The 27,987-nt window shown below is 42.5% G+C and overlaps 2 protein-coding genes across 6 annotated transcripts; both read right to left on the bottom strand.

Moving 5' to 3' along the window:
• Window positions 1-644: 644 nt before the first annotated feature.
• LOC145055628 (DEAD-box ATP-dependent RNA helicase 45-like) lies at window positions 645-5,273 on the bottom strand. 3 transcript variants are annotated; one of them, XR_013685254.1, is made up of 4 exons: window positions 5,000-5,272; window positions 1,540-4,833; window positions 1,244-1,375; window positions 645-1,156 (listed from the first exon to the last, which is right to left on the bottom strand). XR_013685254.1 is itself a non-coding variant. In XM_079003988.1 (3 exons), exon 2 carries the CDS (start codon window positions 4,816-4,818, stop codon window positions 1,561-1,563), a length of 3,258 nt encoding a protein of 1,085 aa, XP_078860114.1. In that variant the 5' UTR covers window positions 4,819-4,833; window positions 5,000-5,273; the 3' UTR covers window positions 645-1,156; window positions 1,540-1,560. The 3 variants fall into 3 exon arrangements, 2 of the variants coding, with proteins under 2 accessions (XP_078860114.1, XP_078860113.1); XM_079003988.1 differs by lacking the exon at window positions 1,244-1,375 and having other exon boundaries at window positions 5,000-5,273; XM_079003987.1 differs by lacking the exon at window positions 1,244-1,375 and having other exon boundaries at window positions 645-939; window positions 5,000-5,273.
• A 3,145-nt stretch (window positions 5,274-8,418) lies between these two features.
• Window positions 8,419-10,786, bottom strand: LOC145055629 (homocysteine S-methyltransferase 2-like). Of its 3 annotated transcripts, none has more exons than XM_079003989.1 (7): window positions 10,527-10,786; window positions 9,856-9,912; window positions 9,525-9,748; window positions 9,305-9,434; window positions 8,947-9,150; window positions 8,767-8,838; window positions 8,419-8,678 (listed from the first exon to the last, which is right to left on the bottom strand). In XM_079003989.1, the coding sequence occupies exons 1-7, from the start codon at window positions 10,695-10,697 to the stop codon at window positions 8,526-8,528; spliced, it is 1,011 nt and encodes a 336-aa protein (XP_078860115.1). In that variant the 5' UTR covers window positions 10,698-10,786; the 3' UTR covers window positions 8,419-8,525. The 3 variants fall into 3 exon arrangements, with proteins under 3 accessions (XP_078860115.1, XP_078860116.1, XP_078860117.1); XM_079003990.1 differs by having other exon boundaries at window positions 8,770-8,838; XM_079003991.1 differs by having other exon boundaries at window positions 8,774-8,838.
• Window positions 10,787-27,987: the final 17,201 nt, after the last annotated feature.

The raw sequence follows: 27,987 nt of genomic DNA, 5'->3' as shown, positions 1-27,987 counted from the left end.
TCAACAAAACTAAAGCAGGAAGCCCTTGAGGGAGAGTTAACAACCATTGCCTTTCAATTTCAACTACTCGTTTGTTTGTATTTTCATCAAAGAGGCGACTACTATTTATAATCACAGAAACCAGACACAAGATGTTGGTGGGGCCCAGGCCCTTAATTGACATTAGTCAGTACCAAAGATCCTTATACTAACCCTTCATAGTCCATAGAGTCCTAGAATCTGGCACCTAAGGATAGAGTCAACCCCAATTGGATTGGATAAAGAATAAAAGCATCTAATCTTAATAAAGGCATCTAAAACCATATCGCTATGCCTTGCATATTAATTGATTAATTAATCATAAGCCCAAAAATGGGAATCCTGCATATTAAGTCGTCCTTTCCAAATTCCAACTACAAAACTTGATTGATTATGAGGCCGATAATTAAACTAGATAGTTATAGATATACAAGAGAAGAAACAAATGGTGCATTAGTTGTTGTATAAATATAATGAAACAATCCTGGATGCAGTTCCTACTGGCCATTAGCTTTAAAAAAAATGTTTCTGCAAGAGAAATCATGTACCCAGGATTATGCAATTTTTTATACTAGCAGCAAACATAATTTAATAATTTATCATATCTAGCTGTGACTCAAAGCATATCATGTTAACTCCATCTATTATATCAAATACTTGTTGTAGTTCCAGATCTCAATGGAGCCATTGTCCAACTTTTCCAGATTCTTTTTATAAAGAAAGTATCATCAACTATAAGTACAGCAGTTAATAGTTGATTCTCAAAAAAGTAGATATTACTATATTAATAAGGAACCAAAATAAAAAAACAAACCAATGGAGCTGAACCATAATAGAACTTTTAAAAAACGCATTGTACTCCCAAATGAATAAAAGAGCTCCAGCTTCATCCTCCAGTCCACGACCACAATCTATAATAACCTGCAATGCTACAAGTGTCAGATTTAATGAAGTAATAACTTAAAAGTAATATCTGACTCTACATAGTTTCCTATCAAATGTCTAGAATTCCCTTGTGACTCAACACATATGCAATCAAGGTGTTTGGGTTAAAAAGGGGAACCCTAGGCTAACTTCACAACACTGTCAGTCAAGATTCAAGAAGCAAAGCAACAAAGGCCCCTTCACCCAACCAAACCTACAATCAGAAATGAATGCCCATATCAGAACAAACATCAGTTGCAGAAAACCATACTCAACTCAACACTCAAGCCTTCAGTCATACATTTTATTACAAAAAGAGAAACTCGGTTGGTCATCGCCACCTGGCAGGCACTAAAAACCAATTGCACATCACATCACATGACAAAATATGTAATGTATGTATGTGCAAGCTGGATCCTCCGTCAAGCCGTAGCTACAAAAATGCATTAAAAAACAAATAAATATAAAAATCATATCATAATATACATGTCACAATCAATACCACATTCATGATTCAACAAAAACTATACTATATATATGGCAACATCTAAATATATATATAGGTTAAAGATTAAAATGAATTAGGAGGCTAGTTACCTTACAAGTGTTGGGTACTTGTCATACGACAGAGTAACGCCCCGGTTGTGAAGTTGGAAGAGATAATGCTTGTGTTGTGATGTCTTCCAGAACTCGTTTTAATTCCGCTTTTGCCCTTTTAACAGACTGTTCAGTACCTCCCTCAATAAACAGATAAAGTTTTCTCTCCCCTGGTCCCGGGATCCTACCAGGTTGAACATATTGACCCCTAGTAGTAATAGCAGCTCCAGTCCACTCAGAAATCGGGCCCAGAGTCTCCTTATGTGTCACCTTCCACCTCGCGTTCTGAGGGAAATCATTAATCTCCAACTCAGCCTCATAATGCTCAGGCAAAGAGTCCGCCTGAATCCTCGCCAGGTTATGCTGCAAGTTCATCGCAGCCGCCAACGCCGCCGCCCTAGCCGCCCCATCATTACCCCCTGCAACACCGACACCAAGTACACCTGGCAGGGAAACGCCGGTTGTCTGGGGTTGTTGACTGGCGGCAGCAAGTGCAGCCGCCTGAGCAAGAACCGCCTGTTGAGAAATATCCCCTCCCGCCTTCCTAACACCATCATCATCGTCTTCCGAATCAGACTTATCTTCTTCAAATCCATACTCTTTCGCCTGTGCTTTTTTCGCAGCCTTCCTCACTTCATCCTCTTCCTCATTAAACTTAAACCCACTTCCACCATAACCAGTCCCATGAGCTTGAACCAGTCCTTGATTCACCTTCGCCATAAACGCATCTGCAAGAGCTTTCAAATCATCCGGAACAACCTGATTGGAAAGTTCCAGAGCCTTTACGAGATCCGGCGCGTATCGTTCGTCTTCACCCGATAAAAATGTAACCGCACACCCTTTCCTTCCGGCCCGCCCAGTACGGCCCACACGGTGCACGTAGTCTTCGTAATGATTCGGCACATCATAATTTATCACAAGCTCAAGCTCCTTCACATCCAAACCTCTAGCAGCAATACTAGTCGCAATCAACAGATTGCAAACGTTACTTTTAAAATCAGAAATCGTCGATTCTCGATCCGTTTGATCTTTCGCCCCGTGGAGCGATAAACACGGGTACCCGTGTTTCAACAGATCACGAAACAACGCGTCGCATTTCTCCTGTGAATGGACAAAAATCAAAATCTTACCTTTTTCATACCATTCCCCGAGTAGCTCTAATAACCTAAGGAACCTTTCGTTCTCTGGTCTTACTTCAACTAATTGACTTATGTCTTTGTTCACAACTGACCTCCCGCCTACCTGTATTTCAACGGGTTTGTTTAAAACTTTTCTTGCTAGAACCTCCACCTGGCGGGGGAAGGTGGCAGAGAAAAGTACAGTCTGGCGATCGGGTCGGGTGTTTTGAAGGATCCGGGTGATTTGAGGTTCAAAACCCATGTCAAACATACGGTCAGCTTCGTCCATGACTAAATACGTGACCCTACGTAGATTTGTTATCTTTCCAGCACTTGTACATAAAATGTCAATCATTCTGCCAGGTGTGCAGACCACGATTTCAGCTCCGCGTTTCAGCTCGCTGATTTGTTGGGCAACACCGGAACCTCCGTAGACCGGCACGCAGGTGAGTCCCATCACTTTTGTGAATTTTCTTATGTCGCTGTGGATTTGTTGAACGAGTTCTCGTGTAGGTGCCATTATGAGTCCGATGGGTCCGTCTCCAGACATGAGAGGTGGTTGGTCTTTTATGTGTCTCAACATTGGAAGAACAAAAGCTAGGGTTTTACCTGAACCGGTTTTCGCGACGCCTATACAATCGCGACCACTCATTATAATTGGGAGTGCTTGTGTTTGGATAGGCATTGGTTTGTCATAATTCAGCTTTCTGATTGTTTCTAGGATTTTAGTTGTGAGTCCGGTTTGATGCCAGGTTTTGATCGGTTTTGGTACGTCTTTTCCGTGTATTTTCAGTTCAAGTTGTTTTCTGTAAACAGCAACTTCTTCAACAGACATTTTTTGGATTTCCTTTACTTCGATATAAAAGTTTTTCCTGAATGGGATGTAGTCGATCTTTGAGTGGTCAACAAGGGATAACTTTTCAACCTTTGTCTTCTTTACTCTTTTCATGAACTCATCATCGTCTTCATCTTCCAAAGGATCATCATCCTCATTTTCGACATTAGGATAATCCGTATCCGAATCTTCACCAGGAATGATCCTCCCCATCGATCGTTTTCGTTGCTGTCCATTGTTCTGAATCTTCTTGCCATCTTTCTTTTGATCATCCGAAACAGGAACCTCCAGCTTCTTGACTTCTGGTATCACCATGGAATTCATGAAAGCATCCAAAGGATCGATTTCCTCTTCTTCTTCTTCTTTCATATCACCACCATTCTGCAAAGGAGCCACAGTATCTGGTGATCTGTTAACCGTGACATCTCCATTCCCATTTTCAATGTCTCCTTTCTGTTTCACATTGTCATCCACATCCATGTCACCTTCTTCATTCTCATTATTGGCAGCAGCTTCTTCATCATCAGACTCACCTTCTAGAGTCCATGTCTTACCTGATTTTAGTTCATCAGTCTCCCCAGCAGATTCCTCCTTTTTTCTTCTTTTTTCCTGCCATTCTTGAACTCTCCTCCTTCTCTTCTCCATTTCATCATCTAATTTCCGTTGTTCTTCCTCCATATCTTCTTCACGGCTCCTTATCTCTTTCTTATCTGAAGAGTTTTCATCAGCCTTCTTCACCACGCTGTTATTATCTACACTATCTTCCCTGCTTCGTCTGCTAGACACCTTCCGTTCTCTCTCCTCCTTGTAATCATCATCTCTCCTCCTCCTCTTTCTATCTCGATCTCTCACATCATCATTTCCAACACCATTATTGTGATCCCTCTCAGCTTCTCTACGTTTCTCTCGCATCTTTTCCCTATCTCTTTCTTCCCTTTCTCTTCTCTCCCTCCTCTCTCTCTCCTTCTCTCTTTCTTTCTCCCTTTCTCTCTCTTTCACCCTCTCTTTTTCTCTCTCTTTCTCTCTGTTCTCTTTCTCTTTTGCTCGTTCCCGTTCACGCTCCTTCTCTCTCTCCCTCTCTTTCCTTTCCTTCTCCTTCTCCTTCTCCTTCTCCTTCTCCCTATCTCTATCTCTATCTCTATGCCTCTCTTTATGCTTCTCTTTGTCTTTGTACTTCTCATCAACACTCCTTTCTTTCTCTTTCTCTTTATCCCTGTCTCTCTCCCTCTCTCTACGCCTATCCTTCTCACGATGCCCTCTCTTCAAATCTTCGTCTTTCTTCAAAGAATCGTCCTTCTTGCTAGATTTATGCTTCGACTCTTCCATATCGTAGTTTTTACTCTAAACCAAAGAAAAAGAACAACAAATAAGAACCTTGTAATTTAAAACCCTAATTCCCAACATACAGTAACTATATTAGATTTCGAATCACATTACGAATGAATTAAGCAATTTCACATGAAAGAAAATATGATTTAATGGAAAGCGTTACGGATAACTGAATTACCAAATGAACGTGCTTCTTTCGAGTCTAAAAAACTTGGATCCCTTTGGTAACCCTAATTTCTTTCGATTTTTTATCTCTTCGTACCTCAAGATCAGAACTTGAGAGTCAATCGACTATTCGAATAGTGAGGTAACGACGAAAGATGATTAGGATTTGGATTGAAGGTGTTCGAGTGTGGTTATTGGATGCTAATGGCGAAGAAGATGACCTACTTCTCCCCCCTTTTTTTCTTCTTTAACCGTGAGAAGAAGAAAAACGATTACTCTACGGTACGTCGGTATCCACAATTTGGTGACCCTGATCCAATCGGGTTAATGGATCCAATAGACGGGCATGGACCCGATAGTCGAAGCCTCGGATGTGCGATTGATGACAACGTCGAGGGAAAATTTGGTGTCGTTTCTTGCTTGCTCCTTTTGTACCCTCCACCCCAAACTATGGAATATTGAGGGTTTTTTTTTTAAAATCCTATTTAGGTTAATCGATTTAAACGAAAATTCTTGAACCATAATCAAACCCATTAAGTTTATACCTTTCCGTTAGCCACTCAAAACCTGAATAACCCGAACCGATTAACCTATTTTTAATCCGGTTCAGACGGTTTATTTGGTTTTTTCCACATCCCTACTTTTAACCATTTATCAAATGGTAGCTAAAAAATAAGTATATGATTCCAAATTTCCAATGCCATAGAAATCGAAGTTAGACCTTAATGGGATACGATTTTGTTAAGCTACCTACGATTTGGTCATGTGGACTATGATTTAGTGGTCTGCCCACCCATAAGTCCAATATATTTACACCTTGAAAAAAAAAATATTTTCACACTTTCAAGTGAGTAAATTATTACTAATGATTGATTAAAAAAAAAGTTTTTCTTCTAGTAGTGTTATAAATGGTAGTCAAAATGTTAGACTTCAATTTAAAATATTTTAAAAATAAAAATAAATAAATAAATAATTGCAATTGGATTATAATAAACCACAGTTGGTTAGATGTCAACTGCGATTTTGTTCTTTGCAAAATGGTCAAATTGACTTTTTATACAAATGACAGAAATCTAAAGTAGACATACAAAACTACATTTCATTATGGCTCATCTGTGATTTCGATGATTATTGGGGTTATTTATTATTCTTTTGTGAATGATTAATGAATTTGGCTAAATTTGTTGTTTTCTCAAAAAAAATAAGAAGAAGAATACTCATAAAAATGTCCACATTAACATGGGATAAAGAAAATAACCAACATTTTGAATGTTTATAAAAATGATCATTATATGTGAATGCTTTGTTTCAGACTAAAAAAAATCATATCGAAAAGTATGTTTTTTGATAATATGAAACTTATAGTGTTCTAGACATTGATATTTCATACAACTTTTTCAATAACTACACATGTAACATATATTTGACTTTGAAGGTTTTGGCATGATATTTACGAACTATCATTTTGAACTAATATTTCAAAATCCTATATTAGACTTAAATAGTTTTACCAGCATGTGTGTTGTTAAGGTTTTGACAATCTAATCTCAAGCATCACATGTACAGTTTCTCCAGCCAAAAAAACATTTGTTATAAATGAGTCATCCAATTTGCCTTTGGGTAGTTGATTCAAACTTAAAGTGAATTTTTTTTTTGTTATAAATGAGTTCATCCAATTTGTGTTGGAGTCGTAAGGGCTATTTTGTTAAACATTATTCTTGGTGGGTTATTAAGAAAGAAAAAAAGACTAATTTTAAACCTCAAATTGGTTGTATTGTGTCATTCCAAAATCCATAATTCTTAATTCCTTAGAGCGGTTAAAGCTAAAGCTAACTTAGATAAGGGCGATAATATATCATTTAGAAACATACCATAATTGATTGGAGAGTTTGTGGTGGCACGGGAAAATTGCCCAAAAAAGAAAAAGGTCTTGATGGGCATTTGCTATGTGGAGTTTATGAAAAGCAAGGAATGATAGAGCATTTAATCAAACTTGGATTACACCAACAAAGGTTGTGGACATAGTTAAGTCAATGGTGTTCACTTGGTTCAAACAAACGAGTATTAAAGAAGCGTATAATTGAGTAGATCGGTGTATTAATCCAATCATATTATAGCCGGAGTAGGAAAATCATTCTCTGTATACCGTGGTGATGTTTCATGATTGTTTGGTCCTATATTCCTTCCCTACCTAGTTGATTGCTAGGTCGAGCTATTTTTCCTTTCTCTTTTTTATAAAATTTGTTGGTTCCAAAAAAAAAAAAGTGATTGAAGGAAAACTTTTATATATTGTTAGTTTTGAGGTTACACAAGAACTTCAAAGCTTGGTGTTTGTGCAAAGCTTCAAATCTTCGAATTTTGGATGTTGCACAAATTAAAGGGACATATCCCTCGTTGTCGGTCACGGTTAAATTAAATATGATGGTTACTGACGACCAAGAGTTAAAGTCTAGATACTTTGCTCCTCTCTCTTTAAAGAAAACAAATTTATAACATTACCCCTCCATCTTTTCTCTCGTATTCATAATCCACCTTATACTTTCAATGAATTGTTTATAACCATCACGTTTTATCATATATATATATATATATATATATATATATATATATATATATATATATATATATATATATATATATATATATATATATATATATATATATATAGTTTGCAACATTTACTACTTTTTTTTACTTAATTTTGTTAAAACGTATTATTATGTCTATTTGTCTTGAAATGACCCTAGCTATAAACAAATCCACTAATAAAAAAAATTTCATTCTTCAGGTCTATTGTTAGTTTGTTACAATCTATAAATAATCTTGAGGTCTATTGTTGAGGTCTATTGTTAGTTTGTTACAATCTATAAATAACTAATCATACAACGGATACTCATATTAAGAAGGATAACTTTAAACTGTTCGATTGTATGCAACTTCTTATCTTCATAACATTTCTCCAGGTATGTCATATTTTCAAATAATTTTCAATATCATTTGTGCATATTGCACTTTATCTGGAATCTAAACATGGTATGATGGCCTAACTTACCTTATCTGGAATCTAAACATGGCCCAATTACCTAACATACCATAAAAAAAGTCAAAATTACTATTTCCCTCATCGCATATATGATATATCACATATCTTTAATCATTTGTTAGTATATTAAAATGGTTTTGTTACTTACATGGTAAGACACGACCAAAATAAAAATCATTACCCTTTAATACATTTATTAAAAAAACGAATAGTTTTTGCGTTTAAAACTTGACAACTATATCTTGTTAATTGTTAACGTTAAAGTAATATAAACCGAATAGTTATTTGATTTATTCGGATTTAATTTTGATTTAGTTTGGGTTTTCATATCAACTTGTCAACAGAAATCAATTTAGAGTTACTTGATCCATTCAAACATAACATGTAAGTTATAGTAATTGAAAAATTGGTGCATTCTATAAACTCATAAAACAGAAGAAAGACTAAGAAACCCGTTAATATGCGGTTTTGATCATTAATCATATGTATATAAATTTCAGTTTGACGATCCGGATCTGGTGGGAAGAGCCCTATAAATGGTTCTAATGGTGTCGGGTGTAGTTCTGCAGCAACCTCCAATCAGTGATGCCCCCATCTCACACCATGTGTTCACGTATGAAACAAAATCTTCATCTGGAACTCCATTTTTCTATAAATATCATTCCATTCCATTTGGTCAATCAAATAGGTAAAAAAATAATAAATAAATAAATAAATAAAGATAAAGTAGTTGTTACCACCCACTGCTTTCGTTGAGCATCATAAGTTTCACCGCTGTTGGGATATATAAGTATTGGTTTCGTTGTTGCCTGATCAAAGAAAAGTGATAAACTCATAGTCAAAACAGTTTGACTTTCTTGACTCATACTCATATCATCAGCATACCAAATTAATACTAATAGAAGAGTTTTGAATACCTTTTTTATTGTTGAAATTAGAGCAGTGATAAATGTAGGAGGGGTGCAGTTGATTCCAACAGCAACAACTTTATTGCAGGAATCAGCTATTGCAGCACATTCAGCCATGGAATCACCACTCACCACGTTTACACCATCTTTGGAATTAAAGGCAAACCATGCAGGAATACTTATAATGCCTTCTTCTAGAAGCTCAGCAAAAGCCTGTTCAATACTACTTAATTATTACCATAAATCTAAACATTTTTTTGGTTTTGAGTTTGTTCTATTTCAAAATTAACCAGGTATGTTGCTGTTTCTAGCAATTTGTCCAAAAATAAACTGTGGAAATGATAAAAGTTGTGCCCCATATATATACCTGTGCTTCGAGCTTATTTGGCACAGCTTCAAATGCAATCAGATCAGCACCAGATTCAGCTAAAACCTGAACTCTTCTCCGGTGAAAACCCTTCAAGAATTCCAAATCCATTGCATCACCATAGTCCCCACTGTGAGAAGAAAGATACAACTGTTAAACATAAACACAATAAAAGCAAAACTAATATGCAACTGATATGTGATAACAATAAACTTATCACCTGTATTCAGAACCATCAGCCAGATATGCCCCATAACTCCCTACAGATGCAGCCACTAAGATAGGACGAAGCTTGAGAATTCTACCATCACAATCACTAGAAGATTCAAGGCATCTCTCATAGTATATATCCCTTGCTTCATGTGCAATTTCTACACTTTTTCTCAGCATCGATTCACCATCTTCTGGAGAATAGCCTTTTGCCTCAAACCCCTGAATTGTTGCCTGTCCATGTCCAATTCAAGAAAGGTGAGACTTGAGAGAAGGACTGGACTCTGGAGAGATATATGTTCATATGCATGCTATGCTAAACAACAACCACTTTGTTATACCTGATAAGATGCTGTTATTATTATATCTGCACCAGCTTCAAGATAATCAAGGTGTACCTAAACTTCCAAACAGATGAGTACACTGTGGAAAGGACACAATTATAGTCAAAATGTTCAAATTTCAGTATGCTGTCAGTTAATTGCCTAGGAAAGAGATTTTAGCAAACAATCCTCTCTGGTTGAACGACTAAGGTTACTCCAGGGTTGATAAATGTGCTTACTCTATAGGTTACTCTAAGAAGATGAATAATAATCAAAAACCAAGTCAGTTAACTCCAAAACTGTAATTATCGACTAAGATTACTGTGATTCTTCAGAAGCTGCTCATCGTAATTCGCATCCAAATTAGTTCGTGAACATTTGTATAATCGTTTTTTTCATTACATTATATAACATAGTACTGAAAAGGAGATTATTAACTCGTTTCAGTTATTAAGTGTACGATTACGTTCTATTTTGTGCCTAGGATGTAAGAGTTCGGCGTCACTACCAAAACGCTTCAGGAGCTGTTTCGTTATTCATCCACCTTTCTTAACAATCTCTAAAATAAACGAAAAACCTAGAAAGCAGAGACTACATACTTGTGAAACTGCGAAAAAACTCATTTCATGGAGCTTACTCATGTAAGTGTCCATTCAAGCATCAACAAAATAGGAGTGAGGTTTGTATACCTGACGAATAAGATGAGTAGAAGTCAGGAGACACTTTGCGCTCCAGAGTGGATCGTTAAGGTCGGCACCATATCGTTCAAGCTCCGTCGCGAGTCCTCCATCAATTACGGCAACGCCGCCGGACTTTTGGAGGAAATCGGACATCAATGTATCTAGGGCGACGTCGCCCATTGCCTTTATTACAATAACAAAAATTCGCCTCCGTATTAATGACGCGCAAACTTTTTCTCCGGCGTTCGGCTGTGAAAATTGTACGATGATCATATGGGCCAGTAAGGCAAAGAGTCTAGCTTAAATTTATAGAAAGGGGCCGGGAATAGGTGATGAATTTGAAAGTAAATTGACTTTAGACCCCCTTTAACTTTCATAAAACGTACAAACAGTCCCCTACAGTCTACATTTCATTATCTACTAATTTTCTTTTTAGGGGTAGGATAAAACCGATTTAAACTAAACGAGAACCGATTGTGTCCGGTTTCGTTTCTAATCAAAATTTTTATATTTTTTAATAACCTTTTAATATTCAAAGTTTGGCCACAACACATTAAGAAATTGACAACTTTGGTCCGTTTTTTAAAACTTGATAATTTCAACCCTTTTAATTATTTAGCCATTTTGACACTTTCTAACCTTACAGTCAAAACTTTAATATTTTTTCATAAAAAACACAAAAATGGCCCGGAGCGAAGCCCGGATTTTTCTACTAATTTTTTTTAAGGGTAGGATAAAACCGATTTAAACTAAACGAGAACCAATTGTGTCTGGTTTCGTTATTGGTTTTAGAAGCATCTAAAACAAGTTCATTTATTTGGTTTAAATAAACTTGTTATTTATTCAAACTTAAAGTTATTAGTATTTATTTTGTTCTTTTGGTATTTTTCTTGTTATTTATTCAAACTTAAAGTTATTAGTATTTATTTTGTTCTTTTGGTATTTTCAAATTCAATATACATATAATTCGGCATGTCTCGTTTAGACTTAAAGAACATCTTAGTTATTTCAATTTGGGATAACAATACTTTTATATTTTTTTATTTGTATATATTCGGTCATTGAGTTTTTTCGTTCATATTTTTCCTTCAACTTGTTAAACTGTACACATTCAGTCCTTATGACCGGTTATTACAGGTTAGCCAGTAAAAATGACTTAATAGGATAATATATTTCTCACTTTGTATGCATTTAGTCCTTACTATGTTTATACACATTTAGTCATTAATATCTTTTTTTTTTTTGCAAAATAAATCATTTTTGTTTTTGCACTCATTCAGTACTTATAAATGATTTATTTAGGTTTTTTCTCACGACATTTTACGTGAGACAATCATTAATGAGGTGTTTGGGGCTTTTTATGTTTATGTTCATCGCGATCTCGACTACTTGGCTCCTTAGGTCATGTGTTTTGAACGTCATAACTTTTTCATACGATCTCGGATTTTAACGATTTTTATATTCATATGTTCGTAGTTTAGTCTACTACAACTTTTGTTTAGATTACCCCTGTTAAAAGTAATATATTATTACTTATGATCTTTATATCCGTATGTTTTTTTATGAATGCATGTATGGATGTTTTTTTATAAAACCGTAAGTAAAAATATATTACATTTTAACGAGAGTAATTGTAACATCCCAAAAACACAGACCAAAAATTTCATTTTTAAGTAGGTCAATTCATAAAAACTTCGATATAAAAGTTTCATAATAATGCTTCATGTCTGAAAATCAGCCACATCATAATAATATGTCAGAGTACATCCCAGAAAATCCATAATGCGGAAAAACAAGAGTGTATGTGTGATATGTCACTACCGCGCCAGCTCCTTCCCCCTAGCTGAAGAGGTACTTGAAACCAAAACTGTAAACTGTAAGCACGAAGCTTAGTGAGTTCTCCCAACGTACCACATACCATACGTTCACATAGCATTCATACTGTCGGGCGATTTTGGGGTGCCCGACCTACCCGGTACGGCCATTCTGGGGTGCCGACCTACCCCTATCAAGCCATTCTGGGGTGCTGACCTACCCATGTCAAGCCATTATGGGGTGCTGACGTACCCATGTCAAGCCATTCTGGGGTGCTGACCTACCCATCGGTCCTCACAACCGATTCTCGGGGACTATTCCCCTCCTACTACCGCTATCACATAATACACATCATGCCAACATATAAACATAACAACACATACTGTCAGACTTATCTGGGGGTGTCCGACCTACCCTTTGGTCCTAACAACCGAACTCTACCACTATCACATATAACATATCATGCCAACATATAACATATTAGGTAGTAGCAAACCTAGATGATATCACAAAGACAATCATCTAACTTACAACTCCTACTGGTGGGCCGGCATTGTGGCCGTAGACCCACCGCTACTGGAAGGTAACTCGCCTCGAAAAGTAGCTGCTGAAAGTTTGCTTGCTAGACGTCTGACTGCTGCACCGGTAATCCTCCGGCTATAAATCCATAAACATAGATTAGTCACTCATAAATACCCTTAGGTCAAATGACTGACTTACCCCCGGTCCAAGGTCAACTCCTCGATCGAAGTCAACTTCCAGTTGACTGGACTCGCCGAGTCATGGCACAGACTCGCCGAGTCCCTCTCCTACTATCCCAGTACTAACTCATCAAGTCCCTCTTCCCACTCACTGAGTCACCCTTAACTCACTACTTGGGGCGATTAGACCGACTCGCCGAGTCCGAGAACAACTCGTCGGGTCCCACGAGCAGATCTCCTACTTGCTTCCAAATCCTCACCAGAGCATCCATTTTGAGGATTTGAGTTTCTGGGACTATTGCTACACGTTAAATTGTTATTTTCGCGTGCAGCTACGAAGGGTTGGACATTCTACACTTAAACCCTTCTTAACTCAGTAACAGTTCATATGACTCGCCGAGTTTGAAGAACAACTCGTCAAGTTCCAAGCAATCTTCATAGGACTCGCCGAGTTGTTCATCCAACTCGTCGAGTCTAAGACCATCTTCATAGAACTCGCTGAGTCCACTTCGGAACTCGCCGAGTCCCATCAACCTTCCTCCCATATAGACCAAATCTGAGACATGCAACGGTTCCAAACCATATATCTAAGCTCCTAGGGCAAGCTTATCACGTAAAGTTGCAAACTTTGTGTGCATGCATGGCCCTGTTAGCTCCAAAAGGCAATTCCAAGCTCTTTTGAGGTCATACACTCAATAGGGACCTCAACCACGGAGACTTTACACTTCTAAGATGTCCATAAGGTCCAAATCTGAAGTCCTTTCAGAACATAGAGCATAAACACATGGAGTTTGAGGTTTTAGGTCTTGAAAACCACCAATTAGGGACAAAAATGGGATCTAATGAACTAGTGATCAAGGTAGGAACTTTTCTACCTGAATGGAAGCTTCTCACAGTGTAGATTTCAGATCTACTTCCCCTCCTTGCACTCCTCAACCTCCTCCTTCTTCTTCTAAGCTCCAAACTTCCTTCACAAAGCCAAAAATCACTCACAAGAACAATATGGGGGATAGGTTTTCGCTCTACATCTCTCTGGAAGTGTTAGGGACAAGGGAGGCCGAGTTAGAGTGTTTAAATAGGGTGCAAACACTCGGGTTAGGGTTTTACTCGTCCAGCACGGACTCATCGAGTCTGGGACCTGACTCGTCGAGTCCTTCACTTAAATCCCGTGCCAAAATTGCTCCTACTCGGCGAGTCGGCCTCCAACTCGCCGAGTCCAAGGAAAAATGAGAAAAATACATAAATAGAAATCGTACCAGGAATCCGGTGTTACAAATCTCCCCCACTTATCTTAGACTTCGTCCTCGAAGTCTGCTTCCCGTTCCCGGAACTATTCCGGGTAACGCTCCATCATTTCATCCACCGGCTCCCAAGTCCATTCCGAGCCTTTCCGGCGCTGCCATTGCACCTTCACCAGCTCCACTCTCTTGTTCCTCAGATCCTTCGACTTCCTGTCGAGGATAGCCACAGGCCGCTCGATGTAATTCAAGTTGTCGTCGACCTGAATATCCTCCAAAGGCACCGCTGCCGAGTCGTCCACCAGACACTTCCGCAACTGAGAGACGTGGAAAGTGATGTGGATCTGGCTAAGTTTGGCTGGCAGATCCAACCTATACGCCACTTTTCCCACCCAGGCTAATACCCGAAACGGTCCAATGTACCTGGGGCATAACTTTCCCCGCTTCCTTAATCGGATGACACCTTTCCAAGGCGACACCTTAAGGAGAACCATGTCTCCAACCTGAAACTCTAAGTCTGATCGGCGCTTGTCGGCATAACTTTTCTGCCGACTCTAAGCAGTTTGAAGCCCGCTACAGACCTGCTGAATCATCTCGGTCGTCTTAAGCACCACTTCGGTGCTCCTCGTGACCCTCTGGCCCTCTCCCCAACATATCGGGGTCCTGCACTTCCTCCAATACAACATCTCAAAGGGGGGACGGTCGATACTCGCATGATAACTATTATTATACGAGAACTCCGCCAACGGAAGGTAGGTATCCCAACTACCTCCGGAATCCATAACACATGCCCGCAACATATCCTTTAACGTTTGGATGGTCCGCTCACTCTTACCATCCGTCTGCGGGTGAAAAGTGGTGTTGAAATGCAGACGAGTACCCAACTCGTCATGAAACTTCTTCCAAATCCTGGAAGTAAAACGCACATCACTGTCTGAAATCACTGACACTGGCACCCCGTGCCGCGCCACTATTTCACTGATATAGATGTCGGCTAATGGTGTGCCTAGGGAAGCACAACAGAGTCGCATCCAAGCCCTAAAGTCGGGCACACTAGCCAAGCTCAGCGCCCGCTGGCACCCCCGGGAGCAGAACGCCCGGGCAGAAGGCTCACGCCCGCCAAAGTGACACTCCGTGCTCCAAGACAAAAGATACGGTCAGGAGACAAACAATGGGATCAGAGCATTACCGTCAGAGCCAATGAGGGCTCTCTAGCAGTTGAAGGCGCATGACCCTCCAATCAGCGCCTCTGATCCTGTCTCCCCAGAAAAGCGATCATGTCTGGTACGGACCAGACAAGGGCACTAGGTATAAAAGGATGCATCCTCAGGCTAGCAAGGTAAGTTCTCTGGCCATTCTAGAGAATACATACACAAACCTTAAACCATCCTCTAACTTGACCGTCGGAGCGTTCTTCCGGGAACTCCTCCCGGAGAGCGGCTGACGACCTTTGTTCTTTGTGATCTTGCAGTGGCACTCAGGCAATCAGGAAGAACCTAACCGAAGAACCAGCGAGGTCCAACGGGGAACGATGTTCCATCATTTGGCGCCATCCATTTGTGAGATGAAGAACACAAGCGAAAAGCACGAAAGCGAGCATTAATAGTGTCCAGCGGTAACGATGGACAGGCAACTAGTTCCATACGTCCCATGACGACGCTGGACGAAACGCCACCACCTGCACCGGCCAACAGGGTCGTTTTAGCTGAAGGAAGTTCTACAACAATCGTCGGAGATGCTTCACAATTGCCGTTTCCTCAGCGAGAAGCAACTCCGGTGGAGTTACTCCCGTCTACACAGCTTCAGATACCGCCGTTCTTCGCACCGTCGTTGCAACAGACACGGGCAATCTACTCGACAACACCCCCGTCGGGTTACATTTCCAGTTTCCCGCTGCCATTCGCAACACCTTCACCACTTCAGGCGACGAGTGGTCAGAGCTCCACAACCCCATTGTCGCCACTGGCGCAAACCATGATGAACAACCCACCACCCATCTACCCGGCGACCTGTACGTGGTCAGGACCCACTATATCCACCAACAACAACCTGCAACAACCGGTAATAATCAACCCCGCTACGTCCGTACCCACTTTCTCCACTAGTTATCCTTTTCAGTTTCCATTCCAACCATACCCCTTTTATGGACCAAGTCCGGGCTATTTTACACCGCCACCGCACGGTACGAACTCCCAGTACCAGCAGGGGATGTCGACCATCCCGGGCCAAGATGGTTTTTACCGAAGCGTAACGTCTCCGTTCGTCAAAGAGTTGTTGGATTACGAGATACCAAATACCGCAAAACTCCCAACACTCAAAACGTACAATGGAACAACCGACCCGGACCGTCACATCGACACATACGAATGGACGATGACGTCGCTAAAACTCAACGAGAAGTTTTGGTGCACGTACTTCCCAACAACACTCGAGGGCAACGCCAGCACGTGGTTCAAGACACTACAGCCAGGCAGCATTTCAAACTTTGCTCAGCTCAAGTACCTTTTCCTCACCAACTTCATGCAACTACACAAATACAAGGGCGACTCTCACTCCATTATTGGCTGTAAACAAGGAGAGGGGGAATCTGTACGAGAATACTTTACAAGATTCACAAACGCCACGCTAGATGTACCAGGGCATGATGAAGGTCTTATAGCCGGAGCCTTCACGTGCGGACTCCTACCAAGACCTTTGTCGCAAAAACTCATGGGAAAGAAGCCCCTAACACAAGCCGAGTTGAAGGAAAGAGTATAACGATATCTACGACAGGAGGACGGCGAAGCGGCTAAGCAAGCTTACTTGAATGCCATGGCGACCACCAAGCATCACCAGCCGAGTCATACGGACTTCTGAGGAGGTGGAAGACATCATAGTCAAGCAAGAAGATCGCCAGCGCGTTTTCAACCATTTGCTAGAGACGACAAACGGGGCCGCCGCCCGGAAGTGTACACATTATCTGGGAAATAGCAACCGGCCTAGCCACCCAAGAGCCAGTACCGTGAATACCACAAAAGTAAGACGCGTGATACGGTTAACTGTTCGGTGCTAAAAAAGGAGATGGAGGAGAAACAACTCAAAGGAGATCTGGTGGAGGTGGCACGGAGTCTACGCGCCAAGTTTGACGCCGAGAATACCAAGGGCCCACCCCGTGAGGGGGGTCAGCCCAGGGAGATATTCATGATACGCAGCAAGAGAAGTAGGGAAGAACAACGGGGAGAACAGACGATCGTTTAACCTTCAGCACGCCACTCACGTTCTCCATTCAGGATCCCAGGCTGGCTGGTTGGAGAGGCGACAACCCGTTGATAATACAAGCACCTATCAGAGACGTGACTATCCACCGGGTCTATATCGACAACGAAAGTTCAGCAGACATCATCTATGAGCATTGTTTCCGACTCCCCCCCTGATCGCTGGAAAGATAACTTGCAACCTACGACTGGTAGACTGGTGGGATTCATCGGCCATAGCGTGTGGCCGCTGGGCACAATCCACCTTCCCCTGACAATCACCAGCCACGACAAACAGCGAAAAAATACTGCCCTGATAGATTTTGTGGTCATTCGACACGCAGCATAGCACAACATCATCCTAGGAAGAACAGCCCTCTTGAAGCTAGGAGCAGTACCATCAACCATGCATGGAATCATGAAGTTTGACACACCGAAAGGCGAAGCCATGATACTAGCCACTCCGCCCTAAGAGTTGCAGTGCTATACAGTCATGAAACCAACAGAAATAACCAAAGGGTGCAAAAGACCCAGGGGCAATCCCATAAATGGGAAGGAGATAATCAACGAAAACCACCCTGATCAGCCGATCAGTGTTGGATGCGACCTCCCAGATCACACGAGAAGAGTACTGATCGACTTGCTCAAGCGCTACAAACATGTGTTCGCATGGACTCCTACAGACATGGTGGGAGTAGAAAGGAGGGTCGTGGAACACAAATTGATGATCAGACCAGGAGCAAAAGAAGTTAAGCAGAAGAAGAGGGTCCAGGGGGGAGACCGTAATAGGGCGAACAATGCAGAAGTGACCAAGCTAACGGAGGTTGGGATATTAAGGGAGGCAATATTCCCAACATGGATCGCGAACCCAGTTATGGTCCGCAAGCAAGATCGATCGTGGCGTATGTGCATAGATTTCTCTGATCTAAACAAAAAGGCGTGCCCTAAGGACTGTTATCCCCTCCCGGAGATCGATCAGAAGGTAGAGTCGCTACAGGGATTTAAACTGAAATGCTTTATGGACGCGTATAAGGGATACCACCAGATTTTAATGAGCAAGGAAGACAAAGAGAAGACTGCCTTCTATACGGATCATGGCACTTTTTGCTACACCAAGATGCCTTTCGGATTAAAGAACGTGGGGGCAACATATCAACGTCTGGTTGATTCGATATTCGCCAAGCAGATTGGAAGGAACATTAAGGTGTACGTGGACGATATGGTAATTAAAAGCCCGGATGAGGAGAGGATGTTGCAAGACATCGAGGAAACATTCCAGACGCTAGAAGCGGTAAAGATGAAGCTAAACCCAACTAAATGCACGTTTGGAGTGGAAGAGGGGCAATTCATAGGATACTGTGTCACCAGACAAGGCGTCCAACCTAGCCCGATCAAGGTCGACGAGTTCATCGAGACGCCAAGCCCAAACTCTCTTCGCAACGCACAAGGTCTGAACGGGAAGTGGTGGTTGTCGAGGCCAACACAAATAATAACCCTAAATATTACACACTAAAATAGTGTATAGTGGTAAAGGGATCAAATCCACGGAGATTGGTTCAATTTATAACTCTATGAAAAATCTCTTTGTAAAAATACTTGTAAAATGACGATAAAAATAAAATGGGGGGTTTTGGTGTTTTGAAATACTTGAAACAAACTAGAATTAACTATGATTTAAATAGACAAATGCAACAAAAATAAGAGTTTGATGTAAAATCAATAAGGGAGAGATGGTTGACTTAAAGTTTCCTCACTTTGACTTTTGATGAACATATCATTAGAATCCAATGGTGCAATACTTTGATTTAAATCCTTAATTTGGCTATGGTAATCCAAGAAGCTTGAGATTACCTAGACTTTTCTTAATTGTTGAAATGGCTAGAGAAGCTCATAACAATTTCCTTGGTCAAAGTCACTAATTTCAAATAGCATGTAATTAGTGAAAGTCAACTAGCATTAAGAACCAAAAAGTCACCAAATCCAAGAGGAGTCAATTGCTTTCACTACCATGTTGGAGAAAATGTTTTTATGATTGTGTGAAGCAAACAACACAAAAATCATTTGTTGCTTGCTAATTTGAGGATCATTTACTTAATCAAGAAATTAGCCAACTAATCACCACAAACACATTTAAACTCATGAATAAAAACATACTAGTAGTGATAAAATGATAAAACACAAAACATTTTCATAAAGATTTAAGAATAAGTTCATGGATTCTTCAACATTCAACAAAAGTTCAAAGGATTCAACAAAAAGTCAACCAAGATTAGTTTAGCCAAGCATGGCTAAACTCAAAGAAACAAAGTTAGAGGAAATTGTACCAAACATTTTACAATAATCAAGAGGTGAAATCAAGATGTTCTTGAGGCGTTCTTGGCCTTCAAAAGCACTCCAAACTCCAGAGAGAACAAGTCAAACTCGGACCTTCAAGATTAGGCTAAAGAGGCACACCAACCTTCCCACTATAGAGCTCTTAGCAAAATCCCGAAATTGCCCTTGTCAGGAATCCACGCGGGCCGCAGAGAATCTTACGCGGGCCGCGGGCTCTGACGGGCATTTTTGAGCTTCTTCAAGTTTTGGGCCCCCACAGCTAATCCATTGGCCCAGTTCGAATCCAATCAACTCCTAGCCCATTTTTCTTCAATATTTCTTCAATTAAAGCCCAATTTGTCTATCCACATCACTCTAAACTTCCGCAAACTCCCAAATATTGATCTTGCACACTCAAGAATTATCCAGCGTCTTTCAAATTTAAAGCTCAATTCTTCCAAGACTTCAAGCAATTGACAAGTCCACCCCATGAGTCACCTTCATAGCCATCAAGCACGAAATCCCCAATTCCCTTCAAGCCCAATCGCCTCCCAAGAGTGCCGCCCCGCTAGTTTCCAAGAAAATCTGCAATAATGCTCAAGAAACTAGAAAGTACCCCGAAATGGTCATAAAAATAACAAAAGGGAAAATATGCATGGAAGTTAACTAAAATGCGAATGAAATGTACTAAAATAAACTATAAAAAGAAGTAAATAAAATGAAGCTATCAGGAAGCTTACAGCACTAAGCAGGTTCATTTCGAAATCTGCTGACAAGGCCATGTCATTATTCTACACCTTAATGGGGTGCATGGAGAAAAGCAACTTCTAGTGGAAAAACGAGGCAGAAAGGGCGCTCCAGAAAATCAAGGAAGCGCTACACGAATTGCCGACGTTGGCCACCCATATCCCTGGAGAAACGTTAAAAATGTATCTTTCAACGTCAAGTGAAGCAATATCCTCGGTATTGGCTGTGGAAAGGGAAGGGGAACAAAGGCCGGTGTACTTTGTTAGTTGAGCTCTGAAAGGAGCGGAAATCAATTACCTCACGCTGGAGAAGTTGGTATTAGCACTCATCTATGCCGCGAGACGACTCAGGCGATACTTCCAGGCGCACCAAATCGAGGTACTCACGAGCTACCCCATTAAACAGATTTTGCTCAAGCCAGAGACGTCAGGGCTACTGGCCAAATGGGAAATTGAGTTGGGAGAACACGACATAAAGTACCGCTCGAGAACGAGTAGCAAGGGGTATGCGCTAGCTGATTTCTTACTGGAAATCCCAGACAGAGGGAGCCCGACAAAGGAGAAGGTGTGGGTAGTTGAAGAGGCCCCAACGGAGCAGGGTTCATGGACTCTGTATACGGATGGAGCATCCAGCAGGGAAGGCTCGGGGCGGGACTGATTTTAATAACCCCAGAAGGAGAGGAAGTAACCTATGCCCTCTGTTTCGACTTCCACACATCGAACAACAAAGCGGAGTACGAGGCGCTTCTTTCAGGATTACGGTTAGCTAAACAAATGGGTGTGAAAGCTGTAACAACCTTAACTGACTCAAGGTTATTAGCAAATCAAGTCAACGGTAGTTTCGAGGTAAGAGACCCAAGGATGGGGAAATATGTAAAGATGGTGAAATAGCTAGTGGGGTCGTTCGCCCGTTTTGCGATCAAGCAGATACCTAGAAGCGAAAACAATAGGGCGGACGCTTTGAGTAAGCTGGCGTCCACATGCTTTGACCATCTATCAAAGAAAGTTTTAGTAGAAGTACTCAGAGAAAGGAGTATTGATGAGCAGCAAGTGAGTATCTTAACCCCCGCTGGACCTTCGTGGATGACACCGTACCAAGAGTATCTCCAAAGAGGAGTGTTGCCAGATGGTCATGATGAAGCAAGGAAAATACGTATAAAGGTGCCCTCATACACGTTAGTAAATGGAGAACTATACAAGAAAGGGTTCACGTCTCCATGGTTAAAATGTGTGGATCAAGCCAAGGGGATAGAGACACTGCAGGAGGCACACTCGGGACAAGTGGGCGCGCATGAAGGGGCGAGAGCCTTGACGGGCAAAGTGTTACGAATGGGGATATACTGGCCGACGATACAGCGGGACACAATAGAAATAACCAAGAAATGTGGGGAGTTCCAGTCTTATGCCCCAGTCCAGGTTAACCCCTCGGCCCCATTAAGCAACATATCTAGCCCATGGCCTTTCTACCAGTGGGGCATAGACATAGTGGGCCTGTTCCCAGAAGCGCTGGGAAAATTAAAGTACATCGTAGTCGCTGTGGATTACTTCACAAAGTGGATTGAAGCTGAACCTCCGGCGTGCATATCCGGGAGGCACATGATAAAATTCGTATGGAAAAACATCATAACAAGATTCGGAACACCTAAGATCCTCATCAGCGACAATGGCTTGCAATTTGCTGAGAACCCGTTCAGAGATTGGTGCACTGCCAAAGGGATAAGCCAACGCTTCACATCGGTGGCACATCCTCAAGCGAACGGCCAAACAGAGGTATCCAACCGAACCATTGTCAATGGGTTTAAGAAGAGGTTGGGCAAAGCAAAAGGGAATTGGGCAGAAGAGATACCAATGGTGCTGTGATCATACAGAACTACGCCGCGGAAGAGCACAAAAGAAACCCCCTTCAGTTTGACATATGGGACCGAAGCCATGCTTCCCATGGAAATAGCAGTAAACACATTGAGGGTAGCCAACAAGGATGAGGAAAGCAATATGAAAGACCTAAGGATAAACCTAGATGTACTAGAGGAAAAACGCGAAGAATCAAGCGTACGCCAAGCCGCGTACAAGCAAGTAGCAGAAAGATATTACAACAAAAGGGTGAAGGAGAAGGCTTTCAAAGTTGGCGAATATGTTTTGAGGAAGAACGAAGCAAGTCGAGCCCAACCTCAAGGAAAGTTGGGCCCAACATGGGAAGGCCCATACAGAGTCATAGAGGCAAGTAGGAACGGTGCATATACGCTAGAGACGATGGAAGGAAGGCCCATTCCAAGAATGTGGAATGCCAGAAACTTAAAGAAATATTTCTTCTAAGACAGGGGAAGAAGAAAAGGAGATAGCCTAACTAGTGGGCGTCCCGTTAAGCCTATTGTACACCAAAATGCTTAGAGCATATTTGTTCATGCTAAGAGACATGAGTTTAGTATTTAATGTATTTAAAACTCCATGCTGAGAGACATGAGTTCAATGCTTAATGTATTCAAAATTCCATGCTAAGAGACATGAGCTAAATACTTAGTGTGTGTGTGTGTATATATATATATATATATATATATATATATATATATATATATATACAATTCCATGCTAAGTGACATGAGCCCGGTGCTTAATGTATTTAAAAAAAAGTGCCATGTTGAGCGTCATGAGTTAAACGCTTAGTGTATTCAGAATACACGCGGCTAAAAATGATAATTACAAGGTCTTTACATACTTAGTGTATGAGTGATCACATATGAAACTCAATCAGGGACGTTAGTGCGTCCAATATAGGCACTGGGGGCGTCAACGATAACAAGGACAAAACAAAGCACCTGGTGCATCAAAGCGTTGTATGTCCTGAACAAGGCGCAAAAAAGCGAGCAAGAGAAACGGCACACACACAAAAAAAAAAGAAAAAAAAAGAGTAAAGCAAAGCAAGCAGAGAAGTTGATAATGCCTAGAACAGGCCAAGCATACGTTCGAAGAAGGAAAATATTGTTTCAGAGATCCCAACATTACAACAAAACACCAAATGATAAACCAACAAGAAAAAGGAAAACTCACGCTCCAGATCATCCTCACAAACATGATTTTCACCCGCCACAACCTTCGCTTCAACACTTTTTCCAGCATTCCCACCCGCCACAGCCTCCACTTCAACACCTTCTCCAGCATTGCCGCCCGCCACAGCCACCACTCCAACATTTTTTCCATCGCTATCCACACCCACAACAGTTTCGCTAATGGTACCATCACCAGACCCGCAATCCTTACCATCACCCACAATACTCTCAGGAGTACCTTCCGAACCACCAAAGGAGCATAATTCTCGTAGGTCTTCAATACCCACCTCCCCCAAACCTAGCATACTTGCATGGTCCATACTAGCAAAGGACAAAAGAGCATCATTTATACTCACCACGGCCGCCCCACCACTACCGCCACCAGAAGCCTTCTGAACAGATTCGACTCCAGCCATGAATGCAGCATGTCGGATAAGGCTAATGGCATTGGTAAAATCAGGATGCTCTATAAGCTTATCAAGAATACGGACAACACCAACATTCAACAACCAGTCCAAATCTCGCCAAGCAACATCCACATCTGACTGCAGTGACGACACAAGTTTGTCGCGATCTACGGCATCACGCTCAAGACTTTCAACCTGGATCATTAAACCTTCATTCGCTTGTGTGAGAGAATCAACTTTGATTTCCAACACAGACCTAGCCTCGTCAAGAATGTTCTTCTTGGAGGCCAGCAATTCACATCTCTTCTCAGAAGAGCGAAGATCATCCCCAAGCTCATTCAGACGGCGTTCCAAGCTTGCCACACGCGATCTACAAGTGGCATGTGTAGCCTCCACCTCAACCAGGGTGTGGATACGCCGAGAACCTGCAACAAGGTAAAACATCGCCTATGCAGCAGCATAAACCATATTGGAAGCAAGGGCAGGATTACCCATCGCTTCCATATCCTCAACACCATCTGGGGGGAAGGCATGGCGTGAGAATTCCAGAGCATTGGCACAAACAAACAAACAAGAATCTTCATGAAGATTCCAAGATGGCACAAAGACTGTAGGCTCAGAGGCATCGCCACCAGGTCCACTGTCATTGGAAGCCGTAACCGGCCCAGGAGGGCCGAATTCTTTCGTCGGGGAGAGCTTGGAGGGAGCAAACAAGATAGTTGGAGAAGGAATGGAAGAGAAATCTGGAATAACGGGTTGTTCAGTCGCCCTATCGATTCCCTCAGACTGTTGCACGTCATCATCGGGAATCACAACCACACCGGTGGAGGTGTAACTCACGGGTGCGGAACTCATCGAACACAACAGGCGGGAAAAGTTGCGCCTAGTATGAACCCTCTTAGCAGTAGGGGGTGCCGGTAACCGGCCCACCCATGGCCTGCATAGCTTTTCGCTTCGCCTGCATCCGTCGGACGTCACCAATGATGCCCTCTTTGCTATCCTCACTATCCTCTACGGAGGAAGAGGGAGCGCCACCCAAGGGAATAACAAAGGAAATAGGGCGAACATGCGACAGATCTTCCTTGATCACCGACGAGCTTACTGGAGGAACAGGAGGCATAACGGTCAGTGCAAGACGGTCCGCCCGGCGAGGAAGGGGACGACTATCGACCAGGTCTACCTCACAAAACTCCAGTTCACCCCGATAGCGTTTGCGCAGTACCTCATCCATAGACAAAGAAGACTCGGTGCCTAAGGGGAAACAAAGTAGGGATATCAAAAACAAGAAGCAACGAAGAAAACACAAAAAAAGAGGGAAAAGGGGGGAAGATACTACACTAACCATCAACGACGGAGAAGAACACCGCCATCTTGCCACGTCGCCGCCACGAAGGACTCATCCCCACACCGGAAAGAAGTGCCTCAAAGTAATCTTCGGCGGTCACCTGCACACTCTTCAGATAATCGGCGACACATTGATTTCGAGGGAAAAGCTTGGGAATAGTATCAGCGAATGCATTGGCACGATAACGACCACTTCCAACCAGTCCTTGGTTCATCCATAGCCACTTATCTTGCCAGTTCTTGGGAGTACGACCATCAGGGACCAAAGCATGCCCCCCCCCGAACGGAGAAGGTACATTTATCTCCGGTGAGGCAGAATCGAAAGAAGAACTTGAAGACAAATTAGTCGGGAAGATACCCATTTGCCCTACAGATCATCTCAAAAGCAACCACCTTGTTGACAGTGTTAGGGGTCAACATTTGAAGACTACAGCCATCCTTCTGAAAAACTTCCTCCTGAAAATCCGTCAGGGGAAACCGTATGCCGACATCCAGGGTTTTCAAGAAAACCCCAATTTTTCCAGGAGGGGATAAGAGATGTAAGAACCAAGGGCAAGAAATTCCACGCCTTCTAAGGAGGATAAGCCATATATGGTGTCCAGTTGTCGATACTCGGCGGCAGAAGGGACGATTCCAGGAAGGTTAGCCATGGGAGGAAAAGAAGAATGAACATGAAAAGGAAAAGAAGAACAGAGGAAGCAAAAGAAGTTATATAGGTACTCTCTTAAAGGAGGGGAAGAGGTAGGACATTTAAATGTCTGACGAAATGATGTAACTGCTAGCAGTCAGGTGCAGTCACATCGCCATTAAAAACGGAGCGACGGGTAGAGAAAAGCGAACACGCGTCAATCATCTAAGTCCAGAACGCCGTAACTAACGCCGCAACGCTACGGATACTAGAATGGGGGACTTGATGGTGTGCCTAGGGCAGCACAACAGAGTCGTTTCCAAGCCCTAAAGCCGAGCACACCAGCCAGGCTCAGCGCCCGCTGGCGCCTCCAGGAGCAAAACGCCCGGGCGGGATGCTCGCGCCCGCCAAAGTGACGCTCCGTGCTCCAAGACAAAAGATATGGTCAAGAGACAAACAGTGGGATCAGAGCATTACCGTCAGAGCCAATGAGGGCGCTCTAGCAGTTGAAGGCGCATGACCCTCCAATCAGCGCCTCTGATCCTGTCTCCCCAGAAAAGCGATCCTGTCTGGAACGGACCAGACGGGGGCGTTAGGTATAAAAGGATGCATCCTCAGGCTAGCGAGGTAAGTTCTATGGCCATTCTAGAGAATACATACACAAACCCTAAACCATCCTCTAACTTGACCGTCGGAGCGTTCTTCCGGGAACTCCTCCCGGAGAGTGGCTGACGACCTTTGTTCTCTGTGATCTTGCAGTGGCACTCAGGAAATCAGGAAGAACCTAACCGAAGCACCAGCGAGGTCCAACGGGGAACGAGGTTCCATCATCGGCCTACTTCTCGGCCGAGATGTTCTCCTGAATCGGAATAAAATGGGCGCTCTTGGTCAATCGATCCACGATGACCCATATCGAATCCACTCATCGCACGATCATGGGAAGCTTCGTGATAAAATCCATCGTAATATCTTCCCATTTGCACAACGGGATATCCAACGGCTGCATCTTACCGTGTGGTCTTTGGTGCTCGGCCTTGACCTTCCTGCAGGTCAAGCAACGCTCCATGTACCAGGCTACATCCCGCTTCATGCAGGGTCACCAATAATCCAAACGAAGATCCATATACATATTCGTCGCCCCAGGATGAATGGAGAATCTAGATTTGTGCGCCTCTCCCATCAGAACTTGGCGCACGCCTCCATGGTACGGCACCCACACCCTATGGTGTAGTGTCAACAATCCTCGACTGTCATAGTCGAAAGAGGAAATCTGACCCACAATCCTCTCACTCTTCCGATGTTCCTCCTTCATCGCCTCCTGCTGAGCCTCCCGAATTTACTCCAGCAGCGGAGTCACCACTGTCATCCTCAGACAAACACCCCTGATCGGTGCTGCCTTGCGGCTAAGCGCACCGGCCACCACATTGGCCTTCCCCGGGTGGTAAAGGATCTCATAGTCATAATCCTTCACCACATCAAGCCACCGACGCTGCCTCATGTTCAGATTCGGCTGATCCATAAGATACCTCAAGCTCTTGTGGTCCATGTAAATTGTACAGCGAACCCCATAGAGGTAATGACGCCAAATCTTGAGGGCGAACACCACACCCCCCAACTCCAAATCATGCGTCGGGTAATTCCCCTCGTAAAACTTCAGCTGCCTCGAGGCGTAAGCAATGACATGCCCTCTCTGCATCAATATCGCGCCCAAACCTGAGATAGACGCGTCGCAATAAACAACAAAATCCTCCACTCCCTCTGGCAGGGCTAAGATTGGCGCCTCGCACAATCTCTGCCTCAACGTCTTAAAAGCCGCATGCTGCTCAGGCCCCCATCGGGAGACTACGGCCTTCCTCATTAGCCACGTCAAAGGTACAACTGTCTTGGAGAAATCCTGGACGAATCTCCGATAGTACCCTGCTAACCCCAAAAAACTCCGAATCTCAGATGGAGACTTCGGAACCTCCCACCTCATCATGGCCTCTACCTTGGCCGGATCCA

Source organism: Lactuca serriola, chromosome 5 (assembly GCF_051521515.1).
Source record: "Lactuca serriola cultivar US96UC23 chromosome 5, Lser_US96UC23_V15, whole genome shotgun sequence".
Taxonomy (NCBI): Eukaryota; Viridiplantae; Streptophyta; class Magnoliopsida; order Asterales; family Asteraceae; genus Lactuca; species Lactuca serriola.
This window is presented reverse-complemented; position numbering and strand designations above follow the sequence as displayed.

What these genes read in the sequence shown, in the direction of transcription:
- LOC145055628 (XM_079003988.1), bottom strand. Translation starts at nt 4,818, where the DNA reads ATGGAAGAGTCGAAGCATAAATCTAGCAAGAAGGACGATTCTTTGAAG.
- LOC145055629 (XM_079003989.1), bottom strand. Translation starts at nt 10,697, where the DNA reads ATGGGCGACGTCGCCCTAGATACATTGATGTCCGATTTCCTCCAAAAG. An exon ending in CAAATAAGCTCGAAGCACAG is followed by an intron (nt 9,151 to 9,304) that starts GTATATATATGG and finishes AGTATTGAACAG; the next exon opens with GCTTTTGCTGAGCTTCTAGA. An exon ending in TAATTTCAACAATAAAAAAG is followed by an intron (nt 8,839 to 8,946) that starts GTATTCAAAACT and finishes TTCTTTGATCAG; the next exon opens with GCAACAACGAAACCAATACT.